We start from the raw sequence: 20,962 nt of genomic DNA, 5'->3' as shown, positions 1-20,962 counted from the left end.
TATAAGCCTAGCCCATTGTTTTAACGTGGCCACGCCCACCTTTAGTATGGGGAACTATACCCATTATTTTGCTGTGCCTCTGTCGAGCAGTGACACTGAGGTAATTCCTGGGGTATATCTGCGATCTCCCATCCATTGGTCAAGATTTCTCTTGAACAAGGCCAGCGAGGTGCTCTGCCTCACATGTACCGGGATTTTGTTCCACAGCATAGGGAGTCTTTGGGTGATGAATCTATCTCTCCAGCACGCCCTATTAATAGCCGTGTTGAGGTTTAAGTCTCCCGCCCTTGTGGCTCTGATGGATCTAGATTTTTTGAGGTGAAGCATATTCATCAAATCTGGGTTTGACATGGCCTTGTATGTTAGGCAAAGGTCACCTCTGAGCAAGCGGTATGTGACTGAATAGAGCTGGAGTTCTTTCAGTCGGGCAGCATAGGACAGATTTTTGAGACCCTTTATCCTTTTGGTGAGGAACTTTTGTGGCCTCTCCAGCTGCTGCAAGTGTCGGGTCAGATACATTCAGAATGGGGCATTGTACTCAATCATTGGTCTGATGAGTGATGAGTAAAGGGAGACTATGACCTCCCTTGATCTAGATGAGAATCCCTTCATGATAAGGTGGGCAATGTAGAAGGACTTCCTAACTACTTTAGCTACATGGGTGTCGAATGACAGACTACTATCAACCTGGGTCCCCAGGTCCCTGATAACTTCTTCTGTGCTCAGTGGATTGCCACCTATTTGGTAGCTAGGGGTAACCTTGTTTTTCCCGAAGGGTATGACTATGCATTTTTTGGCATTTAACTTTAGGCCGTGGCTCTGGCACCAGTTATCCGTTTCTGTGAGACCCTTCTGAAGGATATCTGTGTCAGATGTGTTTTCTACTATGGCGCCCAGTTTGCAGTCATCTGCAAACTTTGTCAGCCATTTTTGTGACGTGTAAGTGCATATAACCCCAACATTCCAAGGGTATGTGGGGACATTCGTACATCCCCACACATATCTATATAAATGTGTATAACAGGGATGTCTCCTTAACTGTTGCTGTCTGTGTACGTTATGCAAATGTGTAATGTTGATATATGTGAAGCGTCTATATATCATTGTACTTTATATATAGCTATATATAAATATATATATTGTTCTTATATATATATATATATATATATATATATATATATATATATGTGTGTGTGTGTGTATATGTGCCACATACTGATAAATACACTAATCATCCATGAGGGGATAGGGAGAGACAGATATGTATACATAGCTGTATGTACGTACAGACATATTTCCACATAGCAGGTCTTGGGCAAAACAGGCAAAAGACTTGGGCTCAGGTTAGCTAAGTGTAGGAGCATGCCCAGTGTGACTGCCAGAACTTGCAAGGTGACTCCAGGCCAGAGCTACCTGTACTCCAGTTCGGGATTGTGTGTGCTGCAGACCACTGGCTGCTGCACCTGTTTTCATAGTACAGCACTTCCCTGGTATTGTCTAAGGCATTCCCCGACTGTTTGATGTACTTAATGTGTGACTGCTTCCTCTCAACTGTACACATATTCACAGAATGTCCTGATTTTTTCCTCATATTTTTGGTTCGTTTCTCATAACATTGTGGGTTTCAGGCATATTAGTGGCACATCACTAAAGTCACAAGTTAAAATATGACGACAGACATTTGAGTTTCAGACTCTACATATCAGGAGATTCATGCTAATGGAAGACCTGTTATTCTATCAACTGTTTGCATTTGTAAGAGCAATATTTAAAACATGTCCCTATTTTTGGGCTTTTGTCCCACTTTTATTCATGGCTTTGTCCAAATATCTTGCTCTAAGAGGTTGAGAGGTATGACATGACTGGGGTACAAGATGTAACATCACACACAGGGTGACAGTCTGCATACCTCTCACTGTAGATGTTTTTTGCAGAATGTCCAGCATTCTGCCCCATATGTCTGCTCTGTTTCTCACACAATTGTGGTTTTCCGGTAATATAATGTATCATGCAGTCACTGAACTGTTGTAATATGGACACATTTATGTGACGGCCTTTATATCCTGCATCTAATCTGACCTGTTGCAACCTGCTATTATACTAGCTACCTTCTAGGTTACTCAGAGCACATGTAATGTCTGTCTGTAGTTTTGGCCCTTTGTCCCCCCATTCTCTCTGGCTTTGTCCAGCTTTCTTGCAGTAACAAATTGAGCGGTTATGACAGTCTGTGGGAATACCACCATACAAGTACCTCACATGCAAAAGATGTAGATGCTGCCTGAGCCAAACCATCAGCACCTTCATCCATGTTAATGTCCCCAGCCCAGTGAGCCATACCAGCCGCCAGACAGAAAGGTTTCATTCCTCACACTATCAAAAGAATCAGACATACATGGTCACCCCTGCATTACGTGGGAAATACAACGTGTGGCCAAGTTCTGTGTCACAGCTCTGGAATTGTCTGGTCTGCTAATATATCATTGCAGACGTACTGTCACAGCAGTTGTATGGGAACACTGATATGTTGGGGGTGGGGGATGACCAGCCCATGCTCTGCTGGCGTACACAGTAGTGTGACTGTTCTGTGACCCCACTGTTTGGCATCTCCCTTGAATAATGTAGTGAGGTTTCCAGTCACGTGGCCTAGTGAATATTACGGGGCACATACTGTTGGACAGAGTACATGTTGTCCCAAGGGGCTGCAAGTAGCACAGTAGCCCACTATATTCCCTTGAATACATGTGGCAGGTCCATACATATGCTACCATATTCTAGTACCACTTACAAGTGAATAGCTGTGTGACTTACCTTGTGAATGCAGTCCTCAGCCAATACATGGTGAAGTACAGGTTGTGTGGGCTGGCTGGCATCATTTTTACTAATATGTATTCGAGTCAGAATAAGGTGTCAGTTCCTATGGCCCTAGGTTGTCAGTGCATGTGCTATGCATTGTCTCTTGGCAAAGACCAGGGCATACTGGACACGCCTACGTCTGCCTACAGGGACAATGTCAGGGATTTCCTCCTCGGAGTCTCCCTGTGAGAGTGGCTGTGGTGACCTAGGCACTGGTGGGGGGCTGTGTATCCCTTCCCTTTGCTGATACTGCTGCAACTGTTTCCACATGATCATATTGTGCTGCATGGCACATACTGTGAATATATGTGCACATGTGGCTGGAGAGTACTGCAGGACTCCACCAGACATATCGAGGCTCCAGAACCGTGACTTCAGCAGTCCAAACACATGCTCTATGATGTTTCTAGGTTGTGCGTGTGCCTCATTATGGCAGTCTATGGTGCGTGGGTGTGCATTTCTGATGAGTGTCATCATCCACAGTTACGTGCGTAGCCAGCATCCCCCAGTAAATGGTGGTGTGGAATGTCTCCCCTAGCAAACATCTGGTAGAGCTGTGATGTGTACCAGATATGGGAAATGTGATAACTGCCAGGGCTGTCAGCACACACATTCATGATAATGCCCTAGACATTGCACACGACCTGACAGTTGATGGAGTGGTACCCCTTGTGGTTGACATATTTCTACCTTACTCACCGAGTGGTGCCTTGATGTATATGAGTGTACTCTATGGCACCCAGTACCTCAGAGTAGTGCGCTACATGGCAGAAATGTTGCATACTGCTGGCCCTCGCCTCAGGGGTGAGGGAAAATAAATGTGCTCACTGGCATGTGGTAGCATGGCATCCAGGAACTGGTGGAGTACCCTGGATGCTGATGCCTGTGAGACCCCATCATGTCCCCAGTTGGGCTTTGGAATGTACTTGTAGCTAGTATTCTAAGAACTACACATACCTTTGTTTCCACTGGGATGGGTTCCCCTCTGTTGGTGCTCAGCTGAGGTCGTCAGAGCTCAGTTAGTTCTTGTAGTATCTCCCTGTCCACCTTGTAGCACTCTACAATCTCCAGCTCATGTAGCCCCTGGAAGTTTACCTTGGGCTTGAACATACTTCACCTTCTCAGTCTAGGCCTACTGTCAGCAGCAGCACTGATCTCAGCATCTAGCACATACATATGTAGCAGACCTGCAGCAGACCCTAGCATTTCTTCAGTTAAAAGTCCCAAGTCTGTACTCCACTGGTGCAGAGTACAGGGGTGAAATCAGATTGTAGGGTTTCTGCAACCTTTATAGTGCTCTGCTGTAGGTGCAGCCTTTGTGACTGGCTACCAATGATGCATTTCACCTGCCAAGTACATCATTAAGGACTCTTAATGGCCCTAGCTCTAGTGGAACAGGGGTCATCAATAATTAAGATGTCATTGCCTTTCTTGGCCAATTTTTTTCTATTTTAACACCCTTCCTCACTCAGCACTGCTGTGTGCTGCAAAAACATGCACCGCAAAGGTAAACAGTGCTCAGCACAAAGTGTACATGCCCCCATGAAAGGTCAAGCTCAGCAAGGAGGCGCGCCATGCAAACATGCTCAAACCTGCTGAAACACTCACCCCAAAGATAAACAAAACTTAGCAAACACTGTACACAACCCCCCCCCCCCCGCTCAGCAGAGAGGTGCGCTGCACAAACAGGTGCTGCTGAGCTCCAATGAACTTAAAAGAATGCGGACACACCCCCTTTTGATGTCAGCTACCTCTTTTGTGGACACCAACATGGTTCTCTGCCTACACAGATGGGATATGCGGACAAGGAAACCCATTTGTGCTATTCAGTAACCACAGCTCATTTGTATAGAGATCTGTGCACACAACCTGTAAACTACATGGTTCCAGGCCCTGCCTCATTAGCAACTACAGCAGTCTACTATTGTACATACTCCACGCATGGGTCCTATAATGCATTTCTGTCACATACTATTCATTTTTGATTTTACACTTTTTAAATTTTTTATTTTTTTTAACAGCATGTTTGCACACTTTGGCGCACCCCACAAACATAACCTGATTATTAAAAAAAAAAAGATTTTACATTATTTTCTATTAGGTTTTGGACACTCAGTTGATAGTTTTGCACATATCTGTGTCTGCTATGCTATTTATGTTCTTCTTACTGCACTTTTACAACCCATGCTAACATCCTGTACACAGAATTTTTCTGTGTAGATTTTAACATTTCAGACACCAACACAGGGTCTGCAGGATTGCCTACCTGCCTGCTGGATTGCTCTACCACCCTCATTTGCAGGCAATTCACCTGCTTATGAGGTGATTTGCAGGCAATTCACCTGCTTATGAGGTGATTTGCACGCCACAGACACTTCTGTGTTGGTGCACTTGTGCACGCCTCCCTCAGCTCTGTTTACTAGATCGCAAACCTACTTATTTTCATGTAAGTTGTGTGCCACTAAACCTTCATGGAAAATAAGTCCATGTAGGGCGTTTTTGCAGTCCACATGGACAATCAAGTCTTTATATTCAGTCCCTGGAAAGAACTTCATTAATGATGGCTAATTTGTTTGAATCTTGTCCCTCATAAGGTCCACTAAAGCCACCTTGCCTAGAGGATTTAAACAGTGTCTCAGAACAGAACTTTGAGGAACATCAACTATGAGTTATCCATTACCATCTTAAATTCCACTTAATTTTACAAAACACTGCCCACTGGTGAGCCATTCCAAGGTCCAAGCTAATAATCTGTTGTCCACCTTTTTTGTTTTGTTTTTGCACACAGTGGGTTACCTACTGAATGATTGTGACTTACCTGGAAACAAAATAGATGCCTAGAACCCTGCATCCATGATCATGATTAGTAGTACATGGCCCAAAGAACTGAACAAGATTAATTTGCTAAAATCAAAATAAGTCCGTTTAGTCATGCTGCTGCCAGTTGGTAATGCCCAGTGCTGACACAGGACTTTTCAGCACTTCTAATACTACATTTTCCATTGTCTTACTGGCAATAAACTACAAACTAATTAGCCTAGAACTTACAAGGCACATCCTGTAATATTTCCCTTGTATGTACATATACATACATACATATAAGCAAATTTAATGCACTCTTTCAGTTTGTCAAATTCTGATAACTACTCATGTATTTTTCCCTATGACTATCAAATAAACTGTTGTTTTAGTACACATTTGTCAAATATACAGTTCATTCTAGCTTAAATGGTCCTATGCTGTCTGTACATTGCAGGAAATGCTGTCAGTTGACTATTTCCCCCTCAAATGCCACTGTCTGTATGCATTTATCACTAAAGATCAAGACTAAGATACCTGGCTGTAAAACCTTATTTTATATACTAAGTGACGCTGCTGTTCTCATCTACTGTATTTCCCAAAAACTTTGAGGCACTAAAGATGGAAGTATATCCATACTCTCAAAAAATATTTAACATCCAGACTTGTTAGACAAGATAACAACCTGGAACTCCTCTATGTTCACTTGTTCACTTTACTATTAATAAAATACCTTATCATATCATACATATATCATATCATATATCTAACAATAGGACTTCCTCTGTGTCTACCACAGCCAATATGTCCTATCTAACCTGTACAGACTCTCTAAGAATTAAACCAATCACCTTCTCCTAGGAGACTTCAACCACCCCTCCATTTACTGGGAGACTTGTATATCCTCAACCATGTATGCAAAGAAATTATCATTTCAAACTTTCTACACCATTTAGATAAGTTAGTCAAGTTAGTGGTAACACTCACCTATCAGCTGGTTGATTAAACTAATTATTTCCAATACTCAGGAACATGCCTGGCTCAGGTCTGTCCCTCTCCACATGGGTTCACTCCGCTTTCCTAACCTACTATTTTCCACCACCTCCACCACTCTACATTTACCTTATCCATCTCCACTTCAATCATGAACAGTATTCTTCCTTTCACTTACCATATACTCAGGCTATCCAAGAAGTTTCTCTAATTAATGCTAACCTTTTTCCTTCCTGCCACACCCTCCATTCTCGCGTGTTACACAAATATCTACCAGAGTGGATTAAAGAGCTTACTTCCAGCTACAGCTTCCATAATTGCTTGTCTTTTATCTCTCTTGCCTTACTATTGCCCTTACCAAAATGAATGTTTGCATTACTTTCATTGATCCTCCCTGTCACTGCTATGCCACTTTACATCCTCTCACCCCTTCTAATCAGTTTTAATTCTCCCACAAGCAATCAAAAGCCAGAAAAAAACGTACTCCCTATCATAAACACCATCTCACTCCATTATCATTACAGAAACAGTGACCTGTTTAAAATTAGATATCTGAATTACAGCCCCATTCTCCCAAAAAACAGCATAATAAAGTATAAATTCATATGATTATACTTCAATCAGCAATTCCTAAAAGTACTGAACCCTTAGAGGTGGCATACATCCTAATCCAGGAACCAAAAAAACCAGAAAACTCAATCAGCTCACCAAAGCTATCTGATTTCTCTCTTTTCCTCCCTTAATAGGGTATCTAGTTTACTGTTCTTACATATAAATGCGTGAAACCCCCATAACAAAATGGATGATCTTCATATGTATGTATTGTCCAAAATTCACCTGACACGCTAACAGTAACAGAAACTTGGCTCAAACAAGATATGAACGATGAAGAAATCCTGCCCCTTTGTTACAGTATCCTTAGGCTTGACAGAAGAAATAAAATGGGAGGGAATATGGCCATAAGCTATAAAACATTTTCAACCTCACACTTCATCCACTTTTCCACCCATAATTTGGCAAATCTGAAATGCTGATATCACTTTTAAAAACAAATAAGCATAAATAATGTGCATCGTTGCCTTATATATATCCAATATCCAAAAAGCAGAAGACCAGAGTATTTTTTAATTAAGCATGTACATTACCTTAGCTGGCTGAAGCAGAGGAGGAGGCAGTTGAAGACAGGCCATCAAAATAATGTTTTTCAAACCTAGAAAGTAAAACAGACTTTTGAAGATGGTTCACTGAATGCAAACATCATCAAAAGAACTTGTTGAAGAATGTGAAAAGACAGCATTACTGAACTCAAAGTCCTGGATCATCTTCAAGAGGTGAAGAGCCAGCTTTGCTTGGCTTCTTTAAAAATATGTCCAGTTTAAATTTCAGGCAGTGATTAAGTGGATTTTGGATTAGTCTGTCAGCTTTAGAAACTCTCTCTACATTAGGATCCATTTCCTCAAACACTTTGCACTCCTTTATAAACAGTGGCAAATGCCTCTGCCTTTCATTTCACTGAAAACGTTTTGGATGGCTCATATTCTTCTTGTTCTCTTTGTCTCTCTTCCTTCTGTGCAACTTTATGTGCAGATAGTTCAACATCTTCATTGGATTTCTGCCACGGTTTCCATCAACTGTTCATCATCATCATCAATGTCCAATTCTAATTCTTTAGCCAGCTACACTGTTCTGTAACCAGTCTTATTTTTTGCTTTATATTTATCACATCCTTTGCACATTTTAATGTTTCTTTTCAGGAGCTTCTTTAACATTCCACTCATGCACTGACATGGCACCTCTTCTCGTGCTGCATTTACATTCTTTGTGCAATGCACAATTTGTTCCTTCTAAAATTCAATGAATATTTTGTCACTTTCAGGATCAATAGTTCAGGATCAATAGACTGAATAAAGGTATTATGGTAGGTAATATGCTTTGAAGGTTGCAACAGTGCCCTGGTCCAATCACTGCAATGTTAAGGTGGTTGTAGGTGGAAGATGGAATACCCTGATATCAAGGCTCATTTCATATAAAATACTCCACAAAGTAATGCTGCATGCTTTTAATTTGTTAGATTTACTTATACTCTCTCTTTGTACTACTTAAGTTATAAGCAGAGTGATAAACTTGAACATGAATTTGACTAATAAACACAATTATTTTTAGAGAATATGTGGAGGCTTTGGGAGGGAATTTACATGCAAGCCAAGATATTTGGCTGGGGTAAAGAAAGAGAGGCTACATTGGGCATGGCCCTTAAATATGGCAGTTAATTTTTTAATCGGGTATTAAAAAATACCAAAAAATATTGCATTCTCCATTATGAAACAGACGGTAGGAATGTAGCTATTGTTTCTTTTTACAGCATGAGAATGAGTCAATAAAGATTTGTGAGTGAAATATATGAGCAGACATAAGAGGGAATGAAATGACCTGGTGAGGAATTAAAAAAACATTTAAGGGCATAGGACATAAAAATAATGCCAGGAATGAACCTAGAAGACTTATTAAGTGTAGTACTCATTTGCATGTAGTGTGCAAAATGGTGATATTATAAAGTGACAACTGAATATGTATAGTTTCATTAATGTTTTCACGGACTTTAGCTCTGCATAAAATAGAGGATTTTATACAATAACAGCTTCCAACTAAAGCAGAGGAGTCCTTGGTCTAATGTATCTTCCAATGATACCTTTGGAGAGGAGCAACCCTCCCATATGCTTCAGTGCAATGTCGCTAATAGACTATCAATTCATGTGCCTGTTGTGAAGATAGAACCTCCAGCCTTCAGATTTTCATGGTACAAAACACAAGCGTGCCAGTACAAAGGACAGTCTGATAACATTTAGGTGTTTCAGATACAGGGCCCAAAGTACAACCCGATGAGAGCCTGTGACACTGCAATAAATTTTTGTTGGCAGGACTGAAACCCAGACTAAAAGCTTTGTAGCGTAGCATTTTGCCATTATTTCTCGGTCTCAACCATGTCAGTGGTGCTGTTCATTTTAGAGTTAACGTGCAAATATCAGAATTAAAGGTTTATTCACTGGTACTTCAAAGCTCAGGAAGACCAAAAAACAAGCATTCAGGAAGCATGGTGTGTATCTTTGTATTTCACACCTTTGCATTTGCTGTTTATTCATGCACCATTTCAGAAGTTCTGGTTTACTAAGATAAGGAAGCTTACTGCTCCATTTGTTGCTTTCGTCCTATGCTAGTTTTCACTCAAATGAAGTAACTGCATCTGATGAGTTTGTAAGGATCATAACACTTCCACATCATACCTCTCAACCTCTTAGAGCAAGAAATCTTGACAAAGCCATTAATAAATGTGGGACAAAGGCCCAAAAATAGGGGCAATTTTTAAATATTGCTCTTAGAATCTTAGAAAGTTAATAGAATAACAAGTTTTGCATTAGCATGAACTTTCTGAAGGGTATGCAGTCTGAAATTCAAATGTCTGTCATTATTTCCTATCTTCAGTCTTTAATGATTAGCCACTAATTTGCATGAAAAACACAACTTTATGAAAACCAGACCAAAAATATGAGGCAAAAATTGGGGCATTCTGCAAAAATCTGTACAGTTGAAAGGTATGTTCCACATGGTTCTGCTTCATCATTTGTCAATAAGTCATGTATTCACTGCGTCAAATATGATCTCCACATTCTGCAGTAAAGTATAAATACCATACTTGTAACAATGTGCTACAGCTGAGTACTATGAATTTCTTTTTCTGTTGAGTAATCCTGACATCCCTTCTGTACGAAGGTGTCATGGCATCACAGCTCCCTGCAAGCAGAGTATTTTTTCCCAAGGTCACAACTGCAAAAGAGCCAATGGCGGAGTGGGATTTACCCAATTAAGAAAGGAAAGTATTTGAATAAATATACATATATGGGCAAGCTGTATAAAGCATTGCATATGACAACTAAGCTACTTCCATTTATACATACAGTCCAGTCCAGATGAGATGTTAACGCTAACACTTGGTCTCACTACTTTACTTCCCCACAATGCCTTTTTCAGATTTATGGAAGTATAACTGTTGAAACATGAGACTGTTGACAATATCAAAATGCAAACAAACTCTTTTTATCGAAGAACCAAACATTTAACTCTGAGAACTAGCTCAACTCCCAATAGAAAAAAGTAGGAGCTAAGTTTACTGACATTAAACTAAAAGATGGCATCTGCCAAAAAAAATATATAAACTACTCTGCAGCATAATATTCTATAACAGTTTTGGTCCAAAGCCTGCCAAAATGTTGAGGAGTTTACATACAGTTTTGCAAAAATCTTTGATCATACTATATAAAATGGGATGACCCTCATTTGCTGCAATTTACAGTTTTTGACAATGGACGTGATCAAAATGTTCTTCTTCGTTTCAGTAGCATTCCATTTCCTGCCCCCTTTTTATAAGCCCCTGTATATCCATATACTTCAGACCGATTATCATGAAAACAATACAAAACTAGCCATAAGGCACAAGACTGTGCATGCTATTTTGCCAGCTGAGGAAAAAGTACTAGTGTTAGCACCTTAAAGCAATGTAAAAATCAAATGAAGAATGTAAAACCAAAACGTTTTCTCAAGGCTGAATAAGACAGTCTAAAATGATGGCCGTTACTGAAGAATATGAGGTTAAACCCTTGCACCCTGTGTGCAACTATGTTCAAATAATGCCAGAAGGATACAAAGGGTGGGGAAAAGGAGGCAACTGCATCAAGTGGAAGGTGTTAGAGGGCAAGATCAAGAAGTGCTTTTTTTTTACCCTTTACCTGAAGAACTGAGGGGATGGGGGGCTGGCAACAAGCACTAGATGAACCAGCTACAACCTTGAGAAATACTAGTAAGCACAGACTGCTGTTTCTGTCTTCAACCAATGCATCCTTCTGTTTTTATATATGAATCAGCAGATATTCCAGATTGTGAACTAACAAAGTTCTTTAAGCAGATACAGTAAGAAGAGACTTACAGCTGAATTAATTACAACTGAACAAGCAGAAACCTCTGCTTGTATTATCCAGTTCTTGAAGCTTAGTTGTTACAATCTGGACACAGCTCAGATATGAAAAAAAAAAAACGACATTCATTTTTTTATTAAGCTTTAGCCGCTTTTCAACAGCTGTATTTTAGTTTCATACTTACCACAAGTCTGAGATTCAATAAGCTTAAGCTGTGTACGTGCAGCAACTTCATGGTTTTCTCCAATCTCACGGCGCATGCTGAAGCATAAGGCCACCATATTGTGCTTTTCACTGTCTCCTGGGTGACATCTTTTAATGTAATCGAGCAAAGCCATCTTTAAGTGGCCATTCTGCAAGAAAAAAGATCATTAGTTTAAATGCAAGTATAGTTTACTTTTACCTTATACATGTCTTTGAGCATTGAAGGATTCTTTGACTAATGAGACAAAGTTCTCTGACCTAGCAGGAGGTGGAAATCGGGAAAAGACTCTTAAGAGTAATACAGTTAGAAAACCAACCACACAATGGGAAGTTAATTCCCAGCACAAAAGAGAAACAACTTCAAACACAGAATAGTCATCTCTGTGTGTGTGTATACGTGCACGTGTATTATATATATATATATATATATATATATATATATATATATATATATATATATATATATATATATCATACACATATAGGTTCATAGGTAGGTACTAGGCTATTGGCCCTAGGGCCTATATAAGCCTAGCCAAAGGTACCCTGGCTTTGCCACCCAAGAAAATTATTTTCCTGTGCCACTGTCGAGCAGAGCCACAGAAGTGATCCCTGGGGTGAATTTCCCATTTCCCATCCAATCATCAAGATTTTTCTTGAAGAGTGCTAATGAGGAGCTTTGTTTGATATAGATAGGTAGTTTGTTCCAGAGTATGGGAAGTCTCTGGGACAGGAATCTATCCCTCCAGCATGTTCTGTTTATTGTGGTGACGAGGTTTAGGTCCCTAGAGCATATAGCTCATAGGGATTGGGATTTCTTTAAGTGGAGCATGTCTAAAAGCTCTGGGTTTGACATAGCTTTGTGTATTAGGCAGAGATCGCCTCTGAGTAGGTGATATGCAACGGAGTAAAGCTGCAGTTTTTTGAGACGGTCTGCATACGGCATCTCTTTGAGGCTGGTAATCCTCTTTGTGAGGTATTTCTGTGGCCTTTCCAGTTGTTGTAGATGTCTTGTGAGGTACATACCAAAAGGGGCATTGTACTCTATAATGGGTCTAATGAGTGACGAGTAGACGGGAACAATGACCTCTTTTTTTCCTGGATGAGAAACCTTTTGTGATGAGGTGTGCCACGTAGAAGGATTTCCTGACTACTGTGGTGATATGATTATCAAAGGAGAGACTACTGTCCACCTGTGTCCCAAGGTCTCTTATCACACTTTTGGTGTTAAGTAGACTACCACCTATGTGGTAGTTCATGGGTACTGAGTTTTTATCAAAAGGGATGACAATGCACTTTTTGGCACTGAGCTTGAGGCCATGGCTTTGACACCAGGCATCTGTCTCAGTGAGGCCCTTTTGTAGGATATCCACATCTTTTGGAGTTTTGATTATGGCTCCTAGTTTGCAGTCATCTGCGAACTTCATTAGCCAAATACCTTCTGTGGTGGCCTGTACTTCAGAAGTAGATACCAAACAGGAGAGGACCCAGGACTGAACCCTGTGGTACTCCACTTGTCACTGGTCTGAAGTTGGATTTGGAGTCTGCTACTTTCACAGTGTGGGTTCTGTCAGTGAGCCAGTTGGCAACCCATCTTGTGACAAAGGGATTTATACCTAGTTTAGTGAGTTTACCTATAATTCCACAGTGGGGGATGGTGTTGAAAGCCTTGGCGAGATCTAGATAGGCTGTGTGAACCACCTTACCCTCATCTACGGCTTTGGTGACTGCTTCAAAGAAGTCTATCAGGTTTAGGAGACATGATCTGCCTTTTACAAACCCAAACTGGGTGGGGTCCTGAGTTTGGAGATTACCAATGTCATTGTTTATAAGGTCCATGATGATAAGTTCATTAGCCTTGCAGACCAGGCTCGTTAGGCTAATGGGGCGGTAGTTTCCAGGATCTGTGGTGGCTCCCTCTTTGTGGAGTGGGATAACTGTCTCTGTGCACCATTCAGTGGGAACATAGCCTGAGGTGAGGTTATGACTGAACATGGTACTTAGGTGGGGTGCCAGTTCGTTCTGTGGTTCATGTAGAACACAGCCTGGGATGTCGTCAGGTCCCATGGATGCTGCGTTCTTGGCTTTGGATAGTGTGTTTTTTACCTGTGCAGCCGTGATTACACACACACACACATATATATATATATATATATATATATATATATATAATGGTTTACTACAAAATGTGGAATAGCACTTACGTGAAACTGGAATGGACGAATGCGTCTTTTCCAGTTTCCGTAATTTCGTTCTGCTGCAAATGTTTGAATGCACATTAGCAAATGGTAGTGTACATCTGTCAATGTGCATCTAACATTCTGACAACAGATTGCACTACAGTGGGGATCAAGAAATTTACCCTTTTCCCCACTGTAGTGTGATCTCGGTGTTGGAATATACATGGGGGAACAAGGGGGGCTTGTCCCCCTGCAAAACTGTAAACACTTGTGCTGTAGACCTACAGGTCGTACGGCAGCTTCAGCATAAATGCCTGTGGGTCTGTCGTCACACCTCCTGACATTCCGAATGTGTTTAAATGCAGATGTTGTGGTGGTGATTTTTGACATTCCGTTAAAGCGACACTGCCAAATTCAGAATGTCAGTTCGATCAAGTAGATTTTTTTTTTTTTTGTCAACATTTTGACAGTAAACCTACAAACACACAGCTCTGGGACATCTAACCACATGAATCTACATCACTTCCTGATTCAACAAAAAATGCTGACTGAGAAACCACACACAATGAAAACCCACTTATCAAGTAAATACACACCTCAAATAAAATACTATTGTGATACAACTCACACAAATGCTAAATGTAAAACTGTGAAAGATCATTTTTTTGCCTATGGCCCACATTCCCTGTTATATTTACTTATAATAACTCTGAAACTGCAAAAAGACAAATAAAGTTATTAATTTATTTTATTTTAAATGTCTGTTATGTGATTAAGCCCACTGGACACAAATGTCAATTTTCAGGTGCAACCCAAGAGCACTGTCTGGTAAAGTGACTATATCAGAGTCACACAGTAAGTAAATCAAGATGGAAGAAATCCAACCGTGTACCCTTGACTACAGGAAGCAGAGAAAGCTATGACTAACTGTCTTACCCAAGTCCACATTTGTACAATCTTCACTATCACACCTAGCCCATCCCTAGCACCAACTAAACTAAAAAAAACTTATCCAAAGCAAATTATAACCTCTTACGGGATGGTTAAATAACTTCACTGCACCTCCCCCTCAGATGGAACTGGCAACTATGCTGAGTGCCACACACATGCTTTATACAAACACCTGAACAACGCATTGACTTGGCTGTACCTGATGAGACCCAAACAAGCTCCTCAAGGAAAAGCAAACCTGTCTGGTGGACAACTGCCATAAACAGGCTTTACAATAAGAGGAAGATATGGTTGTCTAAGAGTAAAAGGGAGCGAGCCGTAAACTGGAAACACTCCCTCTTCAGCCTAAACAAGCAAATAAGATTTCTTGTGAAGTCCTTCAAACCTAACTTCAAATCCAAATTAGCTTCCTCAACTAAGGACAATCATAAGGCGTTCTTTAGGTACATCCATAACTTAAAAAGAAAGACCCAGATTTGTGCCGAACTGGTGGTTAATGATACCACATATACTGAGCCTGTGTTCATTGCTAACTTGTTAGCTGACAGGTTCTGTGAAAACTTCATTCACCTGTCCCTGCCAAACTTACCAAAAGACATCCCTACCACCTGTCCTATACCTTGCATCTCAAAACAGTAGGTCATGAATGCCCTCTCTAAGGTCAAAAACACAACATCCATGGGACCTGATAACATCCCAGGTTGCATCCTAAATGGGCTCAAACAAGAATTAGCAACACCATTGGGTAGTCTCTTCAATCATAGTCTGAGCACTAGTTTTGTTCCAGCTGAATGGAAAAAGGCCACCATTATCCCTTTGCACAAAGGTGGTGCTTCCACTGACCCCAGGAACTATAGACCCATTAGTCTGATTAGCCTTATCTGCAAGGCCATGGAGTGAATCATCATGGACCTTATCAACAAAGATATTGGTAACATCCAAACATTTAACCCTACTCAATTTGGATTTATCAAAGGGAGATCATGCCTGTTAAACCTGGTGGACTTCTTTGAGACAATAACCAAGGCCCTTGATGAGAGGAAATCTGTGCATACAGCCTACCTAGACTTAACCAAGGCATTTGACACAATCCCCCACTCAGGCATAATTGACAAACTCACCCAGCTAGGTCTCAACTCATACACTGTTAGACGGGTCGCTAACTGGAATCCACCTCAAATAGCAGACCTGAAACCAGTGGTATTCCACAGGGATCAGTCCTGGGACCTTTATTGTTTGGAATCTATTTCTCAGAAGTGCAAGCTAAAATGAAAGATCTGTGGCTGACAACATTCGCTGATGACTGCAAACTGTGAGTGGTCATAGAATCTCCAAACAATGTCAACATCCTACAACAGGGTCTTACATAAAAATGGCCGGTGCCAAGTCATGGCATTAAACTCAATGCAAAAAATGTATCATCATCCCTTTCAGTAAGAGTGATGTTGCTGCTAATTACAACGTCAATAATACTCTCACTCTAAGTACGCACTCAGTCTACAGAGACCTGGGCACATAGGTTGACAACCTTACCTTTGATCACCATGTCTCCACACTGGTAAGAAGGGCATTCTATATTGCTCATCTCAAAAGTAACGGCATTGCCTCCAGAAAAAAAAAAAGAAGTTATAACCTTCCATGTACTCTTCTCTCATCAGGCCAATAATTGAGTACAATGCCCATTTTGTCATGTATCTTTCCAAGCACCTACAGCAATTAGAGAGACCGAAAAGTTTCTTCACAAAGATCATCTGAAATCGCTATCACTTTATTCTGTTTCATACAGACTACTCAGAGGCTGTCACTTTATTCTGTTTCATACAGACTACTCAGAGGCGATCTCTGCCTTACATATAAGGCAATCTTTGACACTGTTTTATTGGAAATGTTGCATATCTGTAAGTCAAATGGTACATGGGTTACTCACTCTTATGGCCTTAACCTAGTATGTGACATAAATGAACTTGCTGGAGGGAAAGATTTGTCTCCCAGAGGTTACCACACCTTTGGAACACACACACACTTCATGTCAAGCAGAGCACCTCATTGGCCATTTTCAAACGCAATCTGGACAATTGGATGGGTAACTGTAAATTCACTGAAGGGGTTCCATCTATGTCTCTCTTGGACAGGGTGATAGGTGCTGATTGTGGAAATAACAGTAAAACTTGGCTAGGCCTGTAAGGGCCCTAGGGTCATTAGCCTACTAACCTCCTACAATCCTACAATATAGTTAGCCAGACTAACTACAAATAACCACTAATTACTGGCTTGAACAGTTAGCAAACAACAGTTCTTCAGCTATGGTACCTTTGATAAGTGAAACTTTATCTGTGGAAACTCACTGACCAGTTCTACAATATACGTTCATACACATATACAACAATATAACAACACATTTATGTAATGCATCACTCTACTTAGATTCCTACTTACTAGCCATCTATACACATCATACAGAGTATTGAGATTGTCCACTGAAACTGATTTCAAGTGGCTTCTTACATCCCTTTACAAACACAACTTTATGTATATAAATGAAATGTAAGAAATGCTAGCACAGTAAGTTCTTAAAATATTACAAAAAATGTAAATCAACATTTTTAATATCTTGCGTAGTGCTGAACATGCAATACAAAGCACAAAATGACTGACTGCTTAGTAATCTAGCTACTACAATTTCTCTCAGCTGTTGTGTTCCATCTGCAGCTCACACTTCATTATCGAAGTCACAGAGGTAACACAGCCTTGTTGCTGATCTGTATTTCTTAAACATTCTGTATCTATAGAGTTGTCAGCCCACTCTGTTTCTTGGATATTCTGCGTGTATATAGCTGTCTCCATCAGTGCAGCTGTTTATCTCCTTGTCAAGGTATACTTTTGAGGACATTTTATAAAAAGGTTTACAGAAAAACAAAAACAGTAAGGCACAAATAAGAAATCCAGTAAGAGCAATGAAATGATTATAACAAATGCAAACAAGGAAGCTCTAATAAAGCTTGTAAAAGGAAGCAGTTCACAGATCAATATGAAAATATTGCAATCATGATTTAAATCCAAAAATCTGCAAAACCTTTAAGATTACAGGATGACAGCTTAAAGGTGAACTGAAATAAATGAAACAGAAATATGTAAAGACCCCAAACATTAAAGCAAAGGAGGGGTAAGGGAACAACACTATGAACCAAAATGTATCTATTAAAAGAACAGATGTGCCCATCATTAGTGAGCTAGTCACAAGAGTGATGCAATAGGTTAAAATGAGCAATTCTGAGTTTGTTATTAAAAAAAAAAAAAAAAAAAAAAGATGATGATGATGGAAAGTCAAGGAATTTCATAGGGGTCTCTTTTTGGACAGAATGGTAGCAGGAACACTGTCATAAATAATATACCAAGACAAAGAGATGGCTACAAAAATCATTTATGTGTAATTCTGTGGCAAACCACAGGAATGATAAAACAATAAAGCAAATTATACTATGCCATTGACAACACCCACCAAATATATAACCGCCACTGGTTAAGTGGACACTTCTTCTAATCAGCTTTCTCATCAGAATTACCAGTTAGAAAAATAGGAAGAATGTACTCATGCACTTCTTGGGAAAAAGACAACACCTCCTACAAAGAATGGACTACAAGTAAAGCAGATTCATTAATCCTGACACCTCTAATGACAGAGCCTTCAGTTCCTTACTATGTATACACAAGAAAGACTTGGAAGGGGATGGGAAGAAATTTCTCATGCTTCTATGAAGGCAGGACTGAGAAGTAAGTACATTTCTGAAAGTGAATGACTGTTGGACAGACAAGTGTAGAAAGGCCTATGACAGCTGGGAAGCTTGTTTGTAATGCTTACAACTGTCTGGTATGACAGATGGACCACCACACGTTTTGTAGTGCGCAAAAGTTTACTGTGGGGTTGGATGTCAGCATAGGCACATTTACACACATTGCAGAAGTAACATATATTCTCCTTTAAACTTCTAAAGGATGCACAGTATCATAATTACCGCAGAAGGATTAAGAGCTTAAATTACAACACACACACCCATAGACAACTTCCTCTGTAGATAAACAGTTTAATCTGGGTCTAGTATATAAATCCTGCTAATATTTTAGTGTAAAGACTCTTGAAGAACTAATAGTAGTGTTGTTTTTGTTAGAATTTTGTCCAAGACATATATAACAGATTTTTGGAAAACAAGACTTCTGGCTTTGGTAACAATGGAGAGGTAAGCACAGTGTTTGGACCTGGGAGGCACTGGTCAGCTAAGTATATAAATGTAAGGGGAAAAGGCAAACCATAAATAAAATGGAGGCAATTAGCACTGCTAATTATTAACCATATGCTGAATGAGTGACTATACCAGGTGTGTGATAGTAAAGAACTAACCAAACCTTTAGCCATCTAAGATAAGACACAATTCATGTATTCAACTATCAAGATTGGTAGATTACATTAACGTGGTTTTGGTTCAGCCTTGTGGCTCACTTTAAAAATCCTGAACTCAGACAGAATCAGGATTTTTATGCTGTTTTGCAGACAACTGTCAAAAAGAAAATGGCATCACAAAAACACAAAGAGAAAAAGGATTAAAAGTGCTACTGTTGTACCGTACATGATTATCAATGCTCCATGTGGCTGGAGTATATGTGAACCATGGGATCAAGTACAGCATACTATTTTGTCAAGTGTGCTTCACAGGAATTTAAGTCTACTTGTGTAAATATTTAAGTGAAGGCTGCACTGAATGAAAATGTATTTTTGTGAATGTTACACTGCATGTTGGTTGCATATCACTGCTACAATATCTGAAGTCAATTACTTATTGATATAGCTGAAATCTGGATTGTTTTTCGTTATGATTAGTGCTAGGATAAATGTACAGGCAAGTATAATCATTCAGGTTTAGATACAGAGTTATGGAGTAAGTATCTATTGGAGAAGATTTGGTTATTACACTGGGAGGTTAACAAGAATAGGATACATGTAAATCATAGTGACGGTAGTGGGGATTGTATCCTTGAGAAATACCATACAAAGTTATTTGTGCTAGCATCTTTTATATTGTTTCAAACTATTGTGACTATAGACAAAATGGTTTCTGAACTTTGTAAACGAACTTGTGGCTTGCTTGTTTGTTTACATTAACTGGGTTAACCGTGCTAAACTAGGCCCATTTTTAGGGGAAAGTTCCATAAAAATTATTTAAAGAGGATTAAATGATTGAATACAGTAAATCAACAACTGGTAATTTAGGAGGAAAAAATTTAAATAGATATGTAGAGAAATTTAGACCTTAAAATAGGTACTTAAGAGACATGCACACTGAAAGTGAAAGTGTGCTAAGAAAAAGAGCCAAAGATGGAGTGGTACATATTCTGTAGAGTAGTAACTAAGGCAGGGTGAAAGGGGAGGCTGCTCTGATAGCAACCTATCAGTGGGTATGATCAAGCAGGTACCAGCGGTGAGGCAGTGCTGCACTGACATTCTTTTATGAATGCCAATATCACATTTGCTTCAGACATCTCAACCTCTTTGATCAGGAACTCTACACAAAGCAAAAATAATTGGCCGGGGGTGGGGTACAAATTTCCAAAATCAGGGACATTTTTTGTTTAAATATCACTCTAATGTTTTGTAAAAGGTAATATAAGATTTTGCACCAACATGCATTTTCTGAAAAATATATAGAATGAAACTCTAAAGTCTGGCATTACTATTTGCCAGAAAATTTAAAAAAATCTGCGAGGGGACGAAGCAAATATATGAGGCAAAATTAGGATTGTTAGATTAGGGATTTCCATTTTAAAGTAGTTATTACACATTAAACAGGCTAAAGGGTAAAATAAATTGTGTTTCATTTATGCATAAAAGACAGTTAAGTAGAAAGAAAAGATAAGCATAAAGTGTGCAGACAGAATGTTCTTTTCTCAAGGGAAAGATACAATCTTGCTAGCTACAGAATGTTCTTTAATGGAATGTTTCACATACAAGACAAAGCCTGAGAT

The 20,962-nt window shown here is 39.8% G+C and overlaps 1 protein-coding gene across 1 annotated transcript in view; it reads right to left on the bottom strand.

The window, feature by feature from the left end:
* SPG11 (SPG11 vesicle trafficking associated, spatacsin) overlaps nt 1-20,962 on the bottom strand; it is a 2,547,571-nt gene that overhangs the window by 389,781 nt on the left and 2,136,828 nt on the right. The window contains exon 36 of the mRNA XM_044077700.1: nt 11,797-11,965. Coding sequence (XP_043933635.1) covers nt 11,797-11,965 — 169 coding nt within the window. The remainder of the gene's footprint in view (nt 1-11,796; nt 11,966-20,962) is intronic.

Source organism: Protopterus annectens, chromosome 7.part0 (assembly GCF_019279795.1).
Source record: "Protopterus annectens isolate FY-2018-M chromosome 7.part0, PAN1.0, whole genome shotgun sequence".
Taxonomy (NCBI): Eukaryota; Metazoa; Chordata; order Ceratodontiformes; family Protopteridae; genus Protopterus; species Protopterus annectens.
The sequence above is the reverse complement of the archived record's forward strand: the minus strand, read 5'-3'. Positions and strand labels throughout refer to the sequence as shown.